Source organism: Oncorhynchus nerka, linkage group LG23 (genome assembly GCF_034236695.1).
Source record: "Oncorhynchus nerka isolate Pitt River linkage group LG23, Oner_Uvic_2.0, whole genome shotgun sequence".
NCBI classification, from domain to species: domain Eukaryota; kingdom Metazoa; phylum Chordata; class Actinopteri; order Salmoniformes; family Salmonidae; genus Oncorhynchus; species Oncorhynchus nerka.
Window position 1 is genome coordinate 27,383,190 of NC_088418.1, and position 12,163 is coordinate 27,395,352.

The following is a 12,163-nucleotide window of genomic DNA, read 5'->3' on the forward strand; positions in this document are numbered from 1 at the left end:
GGTCTTAATCCAGGCACTTGTCATTTCCCGTCTGGACTACAGAATCTCGCTGTTGGCTGGTTTCCCCATTTGTGCCTTCAAACCCCTACAACTAATCCAGAATGTTGCAGCCCACCAAGTTCTCCCATGTCACCTCGCTCATCCGGACATTCCACTGGCTTCCAGTTGAAGCTCGCATCCACTACAAGACCATGGTACTTGCCTATGGAGCAGCAAGAGGAACTGCCCCTCCCTACCTTCAGGCTATGCTGAAACTCTACACCCCAGCTCCCGAGTGGCACACCGGTCTAAGGCACTGCATCTCAGTGCAAGAGGCGTCACTACAGTCCCTGGTTTGGATGCAGGCTGTATCGCATCCGGCCGTGATTGGGAGTCCCATAGGGCGGCGCAAAATTGGCCCAGCGTCGTCCAGGTTTGGCCGGGGTAGGCCATCATTGTAAATAAGATTTTGTTCTGAACTGACTTGCCTAGTTAAAAAATGTTCTGCCACCTCTGGTCCCTTGGCTCCCACTCAGCCCAGTCCAAGCTCTTCTCTGTCCTGGCACTCGAAAACATCTGAAACCCTACCTCTTCAAGAAGCCTTTCGTGAACGAACACTCGCAATTTACATTTTTCCCCCTCACTAGCTCTGACTTTGCTTGTGGCTCCTTTATTGAGGAAAAATGTTCTTACTATGACTGTGATATGTGGTTGTCCTACCTAGCTATCTTAAGATGAATACAGTCACTCTGGATAAGAACGTATGCTAAATGACAAATTAAAATGTTATCATCACTTAATCAGTGATTGGCGTTGTAACCAAATGAGGGGGAGAAGGAGAGAGAGACCCAGTGACCCAACTCATCTCTCGGAGATAATGGGCCCATTCCAGGTGGTCTTTTTTTGTGGAGCACATCTCAGAAGATCACTTTATCATACCAATGCGTTCCTGAGACGTTAAACACTGTGAGATCTGAATCTGTGCAGCAAGACACTAATAAAGATGACCTGGAACGCAACAAGGGTCTACATAGACCAGAGCGACACGTTTATGTGACTAGATGGGATTTATTAAAATGAGCAGTATGGAACATACAGATTTTTTTTATCTGCATCGTTGTAGGCATTGAATCCCATAAAAAATATATATCACAAATGTTTTATTGTCACATATACCAGATAGGTGCAATGGATGTTTTGTTTTACAGGGCCAGCCATAGTAGTACAGCACCCCTGGTGCAAATTAGGGTTAAGTGCCTTGCTCAAGGGCGTACCAGCGACCTTTCGGTTATTGGCCCAGTGCTCTAACCACTAGGCTACCTGCCACCTGTAAAATAAGCCATGAAATATGTCCTGTGTGTTTGAATCCACATTCTCTCTCTACCTCATATTAATTCACTCTCTCTTCCTATAAAACCTCCACTCTCTTGTGTTCTCACCCTTGTCAAAAGTGTAAATTCTAATTTCTTAACGTGACTCTTCATCCCTCTCCATCTCCAGGGCACTACCCTGGCGAGGCAGATCGGCGCTGTGGCCTACACAGAGTGCACGTCTAAGTACTCGGAGAACAGCGTCCGCGATGTCTTCCACGTCACCACCCTGACCTCGGTAACGCGCCTCCACCGGCCCCAGCTAAAACGCAGCGGCTCGCGCCGCGGCCTCAAGCGGGTCTCCCAGCAACCGCCCCGGACTGAGGTTCTGGAGCACCCCCCCGCCATGAGAAAGAACCGGGCCAAGAGCTGTGTGCTCATGTAGGGGGGTCGGACTAGCCAGACTGTACCAACTGACCCAAACGATGTACAAAAAGAGACCATGTATATTATAAATGTACTTTATTTATTGGTTGAAATCTTTTTGCCGCTGCAAATGAATGCAGGTCATTGCAGCGATGATGACGATTTTCCTTTTTAAAACCATCAACCTGTGGAGAAAGAACAACGGAGAAACGGACAAAAACGTGGATTTGTTGGCTATTGGAAGAGAGTGAGAGAGAAAATGAGGGGTGAATGAGGTCATGAAAAAAAAGAATGAAGCGGTTGGGAAAACTCAAGACGAGCCAATTGTAATGAGATTGTCCTGGAATTATTTTCTATTCTGTCTTGTCTTGTCCTGAGATGGCATTTTATGGAAGTGTTTAACTAAACGAAGCACAAAAAGATGCACACAAAGTGTACCGACTTAAATGTCAGGGAATTATATTATTATTCCATCTGAGACAACGAGATGAAGCTTAACAAACCAAGGTTTCGTGCCCAGAGCGACAAAAAAAACAAAAAACAATGGGCCAACGTGACACACATTTTCTAAACCCACAAGTGCTTTGGAGGGGAAAAAAAATTAACAAATCACTGACACCACATAACATTGATGTGTTACTGAAAATTAACATTTCGTATTTGAACAATTACAGTTGAGGGAAATCTCAGAAGGAAAACAGTTATAACACAGTTTTTGCTATATGTCTTGCTGTATGTGTGATGCTGAAATAAAGTAACTTTCTCTGCTAAATGAAGAGAATTCAACCCTGGTTTTATTATTTGTTAACATGACTGTAATCCATCCAGCTCCCTCAGGATCTAAAAGACAGAGACCAGAAACATACATTGTTTTGAATAAGTGAGATAAAGAATTAGATTTGGTACCATGAAAATACCCAACCCACAACATTGCCTTAATGTTAACTTCAAGTTGTTGGCCTTAACATGCTATTGCTACATAGCCAGCCATGTATAAACCACATAACACTGACAATGTCATCTTTTCTCACAATAGCTGATACCCAGGTAACTGCCAAAATAAAGGAAACACCAACATAGTGCCTTAATAGGCCGTTGGGCCACCACGAGCCGCCAGAACAGCTTCAATGATTCTACAAGTGTATGGAACTCTATTGGAGGGACGTGACACCATTCTTCCATGAGAAATTCCATAATTTTGTGTTTTTGTTGATGGTGGTGTTGTTGATGGTGGTGGAAAACACTGTCTCAGGCACCTCTCCAGAATCTCCTTTAAGTGTTCAATTGTGTTGAGATCTGGTGACTGACACACACACACACAATGTTCATTTGAGACCCCTCTTTCAAACCCATCTCAGAGTACATGACCCTAAGCATTATGGGACGTTAATTGCTTAATTAACTCAGGAACCACACCTGTGTGGAAGCATTTGCTTTCAATATATGTTGTATCCTTCATTTACTCACGTGTTTCCTTTATTTTGGCAGTTACTTGTATTTGATTCAGTCAACCAGAACTGAAATACTAGAATTCCAGCTTTGAAACATCGAGTTACTCTCAAAGTCAAAAAGCCTTGTTCAGAAAAGGAGGCAAACAGTATAGCACATCCAGTTAAATTCTAGGGCTCCAATCTAAACTATTGTTCTATTGTAACATTACACATATAGATTGGTGCCTAGTCAGTAGACTTGAGCCCTCTAGTGTGACATTTTCTAGTGCTCACAGCTCACCACAGTTTCTCCTCCTAAATCCTTCCCCCACCTCTCTCCCTCCATGCAGTGGAGCCCCCCCAGCAAGTTACCGCCTCTGTGAGCAGTGTCATTTCACAAAGTGACAGTTCACAGCGTCACCGCGATGTCTCCATGCGGCTTGGAGTGCGAGGTCACGCGGTGCGCCCAAGGCAAGGCCAGTGTTGGCCTCCAGTCAGAGAGACTTACTCTGGTATTGCAAGCCATGGTCTTGTGTCACGGTCTAAGCTTTCACCAGAGCTTTTAATAAACCCATTTTGGGCCACACTTGTGCATATACAGTGTTTTGTTGATCTTTTTTTAATGTGTTTCTCATTGGAGTGAGCGCAGTGTTTGGCAAGTGGCTTTAGACAAAGATATTTCTGTTTTCGTGACTACATTCTACTCCATAACCTAAAGCTAGTCAATCAACTACAACACACTGTCCACTCTGCAACCCAGAACTAGTCAGCTCCAACACATTCTACTCCCTAACGCAGTACTAGTAGGTTCTAGTTCATCAGTACTGGTCAGCTCCAAAACCTCCAATAACATAATACTAGTCAACGCCATCATCTAATTCTTCACCCTAGAGCTACTGTTTACACTAATGCAGTCATCAACCCCTTGCCTGAGCCTTCAGCAAACATTCAGATGACAAACTTCCATTCTGTCTGCCCTCACCTTGTTGTCTTGTCCCTTTCCTTTACCCCAAGGCTGGTGGCCATGTTTAGCAAACACTCACCCCATCTCCTCTTCTCCTTGCTGCTCCTCTTTGTCCTCTATGTGACTCTACTTGATCCGCCTCAAGCGGCTAGTGTTCCTACAGCGTGGACCACAGTCCGTTCACAATTGTGTCATTGGGGTCAATGCCGTTCGAATTCCAGTCACTTCAGCAACAGCATTGCACTCATCTGGGTCAGGCTTAGGAGAAAACAAAAGAAAATGGTCAGAAACTGAGTGAAACAAGGTTTCTGAACTTGTGCAATAATAACTAAATACTTGGCTTTTGTTTTACACTGCGAAATGTTTTGCTACAGTGCACCCAAAAGAAAACCACCCTGGATGAAATGTGTGTAACATAGGCCAACTGGTTTGCATGAGTTTGTTGAATCACCTGCCAGCTCTGTCTAATGTGCGGGGGGATCGACCTCCAGTCAGTGCCCCTCATTAGGATGTGTTTGCTCATTGGCTTAGAAACAGCTCTTTGGCCGGCTTACCTTGGTTAGGGCCTTGTGGCTCGCACCTCTAGCGTGCCTCTTGTTGGTCTCAGCTTCAACACACTCACCCACAAAACACGAGGCCAGTTCAGTTCTACCTCCTCTGTCACCTCCACCCTGTGAATCACTGTCCATGTACAGACAACAAAAAAACGTTTTATTTTTATTTATTTTTTAAATATGAGGCACACATTGGGCCAGTAACCGAAAGGTTGCTGGATCGAATCCCCGAGCTGACAAGGTAAAAATCTGTCGTTCTGCCCCTAAACAAGGAAGTTGACCCACTGTTCCCCCGAGCTGACGAAGACGTGGATGTCGATTAAGGTAGCCCCCCCCCCTCTGATTCAGAGGGGTTGGGTTAAATGCGGAAGACACATTTCAGTTGTACAACTGACTAGGTATCCCCCTTTCCCTTAATGCCTTACTGAGAATTTTTGAAAGATAAAATAAGCCTTTATAATATTATAAAGTAAAGAAAGCCACACAATATAGTGAATAAATAGGTATTTCCACGATTAGATTTTGAAAATGTTTCACTTATTTAATGTGATTAGTAATTCATTTGCGTTTGTCCCTCAGGTTTAAGGTCAACCCTGTAACATGAACTGAACACTCGTTTTAATAGTTAAACTATTCCCTTTGAAAGAATTTCTAAAGAAACATTGAACATCTAATAGTTACCCATACTGCAGATAGGTTTAAAACATTTCTAGTCTATCAGTCCCAAGTCAAATCAGACTATGAGTCCGATTTTCATGTATCCGCTTGGCAAGCCCTCATATTTAGTCTCACATTGAAGCGTGTTACCGTTTTCTTTTCAGGACAACTAGGACTACATGTAAAATGTAAACCAATTTGACATAAAAAGTTAAATTCACGAGTTTAATTGACAAATGTCACTAACAATGAGATCCGCCAAACAAAAACCTTGTAAAAAAGGCATTCATAAGAATACTGTAAGCATAAACATGAGACAGAACCAATGATGGTGGAATAAGGAAGATGTCTTACTCAGGCTGTTTACCATTGGAAAAAAACGGTCACACATACAAGTTGTCAACATGCCCCACAGGACTGAGCATTAGACTGCGTATAACTTTAGACCGCCCCCTCGCCCATACCCGGGCACGAACCAGGGACCCTCTGCACACATCAACACCAGTCACCCACGAAGCATAGTCACCCATCGCTCCACAAAAGCCGCGGTCCTTGCAGAGCAAGGGGAACAACTACTTCAAGGTCTCAGAGCAAGTGACGTCACCGATTGAAACGCTATTTAGCGCGCACCGCTAACTAAGCTAGCCGTTTCACATCATTACACTCACCCCCCTTTTGACCTTCCTCCTTTTCCGCAGCAACCAGTGATCCGGGTCACGGCACCAGTGTAACAGATGTATAATGTACTCTCCATGCGTTGTGTTTTCTCAAAATAAATCACTTCGGCCAGTGGTCCCAGTTGAGCATTTATTTCTGTTGTTAAATGGGAAACAGCACGTTAGTTGTGCAGGGCTTAACGGTATTGATGGCTGTCGATGGCAAAACCCCTTGCATCACATTTTCATACTGGGCGAACAAAATACAAAAATACAATACAAAATATAACATGTGTAAATACCTGTTGTTAAATGGCAAACAGCACGTTAGTTGTGCAGGGCTTAACGGTATTGATGGCTGTCGATGGCAAAATCTGTAGCATGAGGACAACTGTGTTAGCAGTGGGCTTATGTGACCATTACATCGGTGTATGCTAGCTAACACACTTATTTACAGCAATCATATGCCAAAGCACATCCCAGAAAGCCCCTCAATCCCTAACAGGTACCCACAGATGTATAAATCAGTAACGTACAGCAAACTTGTACACAATAGAACATAGAAAACAGTATTCAGAACGTGACCTACCACTTGCATCACATTTTCATAATGGGGAGACCTGACGTTCGCGATCTCCCCCTATCTGCAAGCGGGGCCAATCACAACACACCTTATTGTTATCAGAGTTGAACTAACCAATAAGAATGCTTGAACATTAAATACACATTTCTTTAGAGGCAAGTGGAAACATAACCAACCCTGTTACAAGTACACACAGTCGGATGCTAGAGGGAGGGAGGGATGTATTGTCTACCTACATACTATATGAAATGTTAACTACACAGAGGCCCATAGAGCCTCCAGTTTATATCATTAGCTCCACACACCCACACACAATTTAGAGAGGGGGTCCATCTTTCCTTTTAATCCCACCATAAACTTGCATGATTAGTGGCCCTCCCTAACCAGACCCTCCTGCATCATTAATCGTGGCTCCCGCTTGCATTGTGTCAGCTGCCATAAAACTTTGGAATAGAAGTTAGCCTTAGGTAGAGATCTAGGATCAGTGCTAAGGGCCCATAAAACCGCTTTGTAATACGCCGCTCCAGACAGAAGTTACCCCCTTCGGGCACGTATCTAGGATCAACTCACCCTCCCCGATGCCTTACCTTAACCATTATGGGGGAACAAAGCAAAACTGACTTCAGATCAGTGTAACATCATCCTACTCCAGTAACGCAAGCCATTATGACAATGCGATGGTCACGGCTGCCATGTCTGTGGAGAGAGTGAGGCATTAACAATGCATGACCCATTTAAACAGCATGTAAAATTGAGCAGATAAAACATATTTGCAGCCTGTGTCCGCGAGGGCTCGAACTCTCCTCCTGCTCTCCACACAACAGTTAGAGACAACCAGCACAGGGCTCCAGGACTGACGGGTAACTCTTTTCCACACCCACACGCAGCGTGATAAACACATATACACACACACACACACGTGCGTTTACAACAATGTAACTATGGAGTGTGTGGGGAGATGACAGGGGCCTCTGACTCCTGTGAAGTAATAGCGAGGTTTGCACTGCAGCAGTGTGTGTGTGTGAGGGACTTCACTTCATGTGTGTGAGAGTCAGTTTGTGTGTGTCTGTCTGTCTGTGTGTGTGTGTGTGTGTGTGTGAGAGAGGTTGTGTGTAAGGGATGTTCCAAAACGGTTGCTGAAACATTACCTCTGCCGCTAGAGAGCGGGGTAATCGTGAGAGAGCAAATCGCCTCATCACAGACAGCTGCACTCTATTCACAGTGGTGAGACTACGGAATGTTGACCACATACACACACACACCCTCATATGAACATCCCAGACATCACTTATAGTGAACAAAAATATGAATGCAACATGCAACCATTTCAAAGAATTTACTGAGTTTCCTTCTATGAACTGTAATCAGTCAATTGAAATACATTCATTAGGCCCTAATCTATGGATTTCGCATGACTGGGCAGGGGCGCAGCCATGGGTGGGCCTGGGAGGGCATAGACCCACCCACTTAGGAGCCAGGCCCACCCACTGGGTGAGTTTTCCCCCCCAAAAAGGACTATTGCATACAGCAACAAAAGAAAAAAAATACTCCTCAGCACCCCACTCCCCTTCGTCAGACGATCACAGTGAAGAAGCCTGGTCTGTCATGGTTACACGTCGTCTGTGGTTGTGAGGCCGGTTGGACGTACTACCAAATTCTCTAAAACAACGTTGGAGGAGGTTTATGGTAGAGAAAATAACATTAAATTATCTGGCAACAGCTCTGGTGGACATTCCTGCAATCAACATGTAAATTGCATGCTCCCTCAAAACTTGTGGCATTGTGTTGTGACAAAACTGCACATTTTAGAGTGGCCTTTTATTGTCCCCAGCACAAGGTGCACCTGTGTAATGATCATGCCGTTTAATCAGCTTCTTGATATGCCACACCTGTCAGGTGGATAGATTACATTTGCAAAGGAGAAATGCTCACTAACAGGGATGTAACAAATTTATGCACAACATTTGAGAGAAATAAGCTTTTTGTGCATATGGACCTTTTCTGGGATCTTTTATTTCAGGTCATGAAACATGGGACCAACACTTTACATGTTGCATTTATATTTTTCTTCAGTATATAAGGTTAGGCAAAGCCAAACAACAGAGAGTGAATAACAGACAAAGAGCAGAGTGAATTGTCCATTTTCATTTCAAATGATTATTTTATATTTTTGTTCAGTGTCAATACGGTATCTGTTCGCATTGCTGAAGAATTGAATTTCTGGGAAAACAACATCTGCTGCAGATATACCACTAAGTATGGCCTAGATGCATGGTAAAGAACATTAGATTCAAATCACCTCAAAGACAGCCATCCTACTTGCTAGGCTAAGTGGCTAACTGTTCACCCAAGTGGCAAACAAGCTGTCTTCAGGTCTCAGCCTGGTCATGGTGATCAAGCCAACCAGTCTATGACATCTCATCTACACACATACATAAAAACATCCTACCAGCACACATACTACGTAATACATACAAATCTAACACAGAAGCATCACGCCAGATGGCCACACAGATTGCTTAGTGCTAATTTCCCCTGTGAAATATTTCAACAGCAGCAGCATCATTCACAAAGGGATGCTGCCTAGCCTGCAGTCCAGGATTTGCGCTTCATACCATTCCCTCCAAATCCATATTTTAACAATCGGTGCACATTTCTTTCCACACTGATTCGTATGTCAGATGAATTTGTTTTTTTAATGCCCACATTTGCTTGGTACAAATGTGTGATTGCTAGATTACAAAGCTCCTTTATGTAGAACCATGACACACTATTCCCTATATAGTGCCCTACTTTCGACACGGGACTTCATTTATAACAGTTGCGTAAATTTCACATTAAATACCTACCTGCGCCATTTCTGAAAGGGTAAGTTTAAAAAAATGATTGAGCTTTATAAAACGTGGCACACGCCATACATAAGCATGTCCCCCATTATAAATCAGACCTGTAATAAAACTGTCCACTGGCGAACAGCACTAAAACTTCGCAATATGTAAAAGAAAGAGCAAAGAGCAAATAGCACATTTGATCATATTTATGTAAAGGTGTGGGCAGAATGTTTTGATATTTTTCAGTGACTTTTTTCAAGCTAAACATGCATGCTGCTGCATGCCTACAGCGAGTGCTTGTTCGTGAATTATGCTAGATTGATTGTATACGCACACACATCCTCATATGAACATCCCAGACACAGACAGCACATACCCCAGGCCTACCTACAGTAACCACGTTTCCATTCAGTTTTTATGTGAATAAAGTCATACCATATAAAAACCAATCACGAAAGTTGTGATGGAAACAGGGCGTTTCGGTACAATTTCATAAATGCCGACAGATAATTTGTTAGTTCGACATGGTGGGGTGTTTTTGTGTCGATAAAATTAATTACGCGACAAATTACGGTAGAAACACCTTAATGAGCAAATATTGATATAATAACCATCTTATCTAAGTAAACGTGGAGTCAGTCGATGATATGGTTGGTGTGCGGTCTTCCCACTACAACTCAGGAAACCGTGCAGTTTATCAGGCTACAGCTGAAATAACTTGTGAACTTCACAGGGTGGTGAATGTGTAAGGTGATGAGCTTGCTGCTCCTGTCCAAAAAATATTCTATTCTGGTGACATGATGCTTGACTGCTGTTTGGCAAATAACAATATCAATCGCTCTTATCCATAAAAATAATATCATGTAGATTAGCCTACCCGCACTGTATCTGCCAGCTGTTGGCTAGAGTGAACGTACCAAGACCACAGTATTTAATTAATAAGGCAACAGTTTTTGTGACAAAGCTATCAGTGAAAATGTGATGAAAACACATTGAACTTGAGATTTTTATTCGGTACATGAAAACTTAAGTTAACAATTACTTGTGTGCACTACCTCATCACACACTGATTTTTATCCGTACCACGTCTGTTTGGTGGAAACACACCACTGGTGGGAAAATGCGCATATTTTCTTTATGCAGATTTTTTAATATTCGCATGAAAATCTGTCACCAATTAGATGGAAACCTACATGGAGAGAGAAAATATTTATGTTAAGAACTCTCCATGAATATCTTAATTTGAGCTTCCCTGGCAGCAGGTGCAGGTTCTCTTTAAATAGGAACTGAACCATGAAACAGCACACTGTAGTGACTGAGGCTGTCATTCACCAACAAAAATACGGAACAAAATGAACCTGATATCTGTTCACACTGCTGCAGAATATCATTTTGGGGAAAAACAACATATGCTCCAGATATACCAGTAAGTAGGGCCCAGGTGCATAGTAAAGCACAGATTCAAATCACCTCAAAGGCAGTCATCCTTGCTAGGCTAAGTGTCTAACTGTTCACCCAGGTGGCAAACAAGTTGTCGTCAGGTTTCAGCCTGGTCATGATGATCAAGGCAGCCAGTCTATGATGTCTCATCTCCCCTAAGCTACAAGCACATGCAGAGTATATAGCAGGGGCGCAATTTTCACTGGGGACAGGGGGGGGACATGTCCTCCCCAAACTATGAAATATATTTTTTTGTCCCTCCCAGTTTTATCATTGGAATGTGATACAAAACAGGGCAACGGTGTGCTTTAGGACCATGCGGGCGCCTCTGAGGGGGTCAGGTAGGCTGTTTGGAGTCTCCCCTACACACATCACTTCTAAAATCAAAGTTGTGTTTCTGGTATATAGTACATACAAATCTCACACACAAGCAGTCATGCCAGATGGCCTCACAGACTGTTTAGAGCTAATTTCCCTTGTAATACATTTCAACAGCATCCTTCACAAAGGGATGTAGCCTGGCCTGCAGTCCAGGCTTAGCTCTTCCTACCATTCCCGCCACATCAATATTTCAACAATCTGTCCACCTTTCTTTCCACGTGTCAGCTGAATGATTTTGTCCAATGCACACTAAATTGTTTGGTACAAAATGTCTGATCACTAGGTTTTACAATGCTCCTTTGTGTAGAGCTATTAACAAGACAATGGTTTCGTCCCAAATGACATCCTATTCCCTTTATATTGCCCTACTTTTGACCCGGGCCCATAGGGCTCATGACCTTTGCGTACATTTCACATTAAATATCTGCGTGCGCCATTTCTGAAAATAATAGGTCTAAAAAATATTGAGAAATATAAACTTCAGCACGCCATTCATACCCATGTTTCCCCTCATAAATCAGACCCATAGTAAAACTGTGCAGGAGGTGAACAGCATTAAAACGCATGCCCGGAAATACACCCTCCGTTCACCATTTATGGTGTTAATAACACCCTTTATTTGCTGTATAATTTGGCACGAATTAGGCCAAGCGCAGCTTGTAAAAGAAGGAGCAATGTCATATTTGATCACATTTCTGTAGAGGTGTGGGCCGATTGAAAAAGACACTGGAAAATATCAAAACAAACTGAACATGAATGCTGCCTGTAGCGAGTGCATGTCCGCACATTCTGTAAGATTGATTTTATATTGGAAACAATTTAAAAAGGCTACAGCCCACACTTCTATGGAAAGGATTAATTGTTTGTAAATATGTTGTTTATAGATTAGTGTTTCTATATCCTGCCTTGGTATAGGTATCCGAGATTAAATAGGTTTACGATGTTATGCTAC

At 43.0% G+C, this 12,163-nt stretch overlaps 1 protein-coding gene and 1 long non-coding RNA gene across 2 annotated transcripts in view; one reads left to right on the top strand and one right to left on the bottom strand.

Annotated features, from left to right (window-relative positions):
* The window catches only part of LOC115106631 (rho-related GTP-binding protein RhoN-like), a 77,017-nt gene extending 74,516 nt beyond the window's left edge, over window positions 1–2,501 (top strand). The window contains exon 5 of the mRNA XM_029629547.2: window positions 1,480–2,501. Within this exon, the coding sequence (XP_029485407.1) occupies window positions 1,480–1,734 (255 nt within the window). The 3' untranslated portion in view covers window positions 1,735–2,501. The remainder of the gene's footprint in view (window positions 1–1,479) is intronic.
* Window positions 1,841–7,238, bottom strand: LOC115106632 (uncharacterized). Its single transcript, XR_010460683.1, has 4 exons — window positions 5,989–7,238; window positions 4,664–4,790; window positions 4,189–4,367; window positions 1,841–2,555 (listed from the first exon to the last, which is right to left on the bottom strand). It is a non-coding gene; the product is annotated as an uncharacterized LOC115106632 (long non-coding RNA).
* Window positions 7,239–12,163: the final 4,925 nt, after the last annotated feature.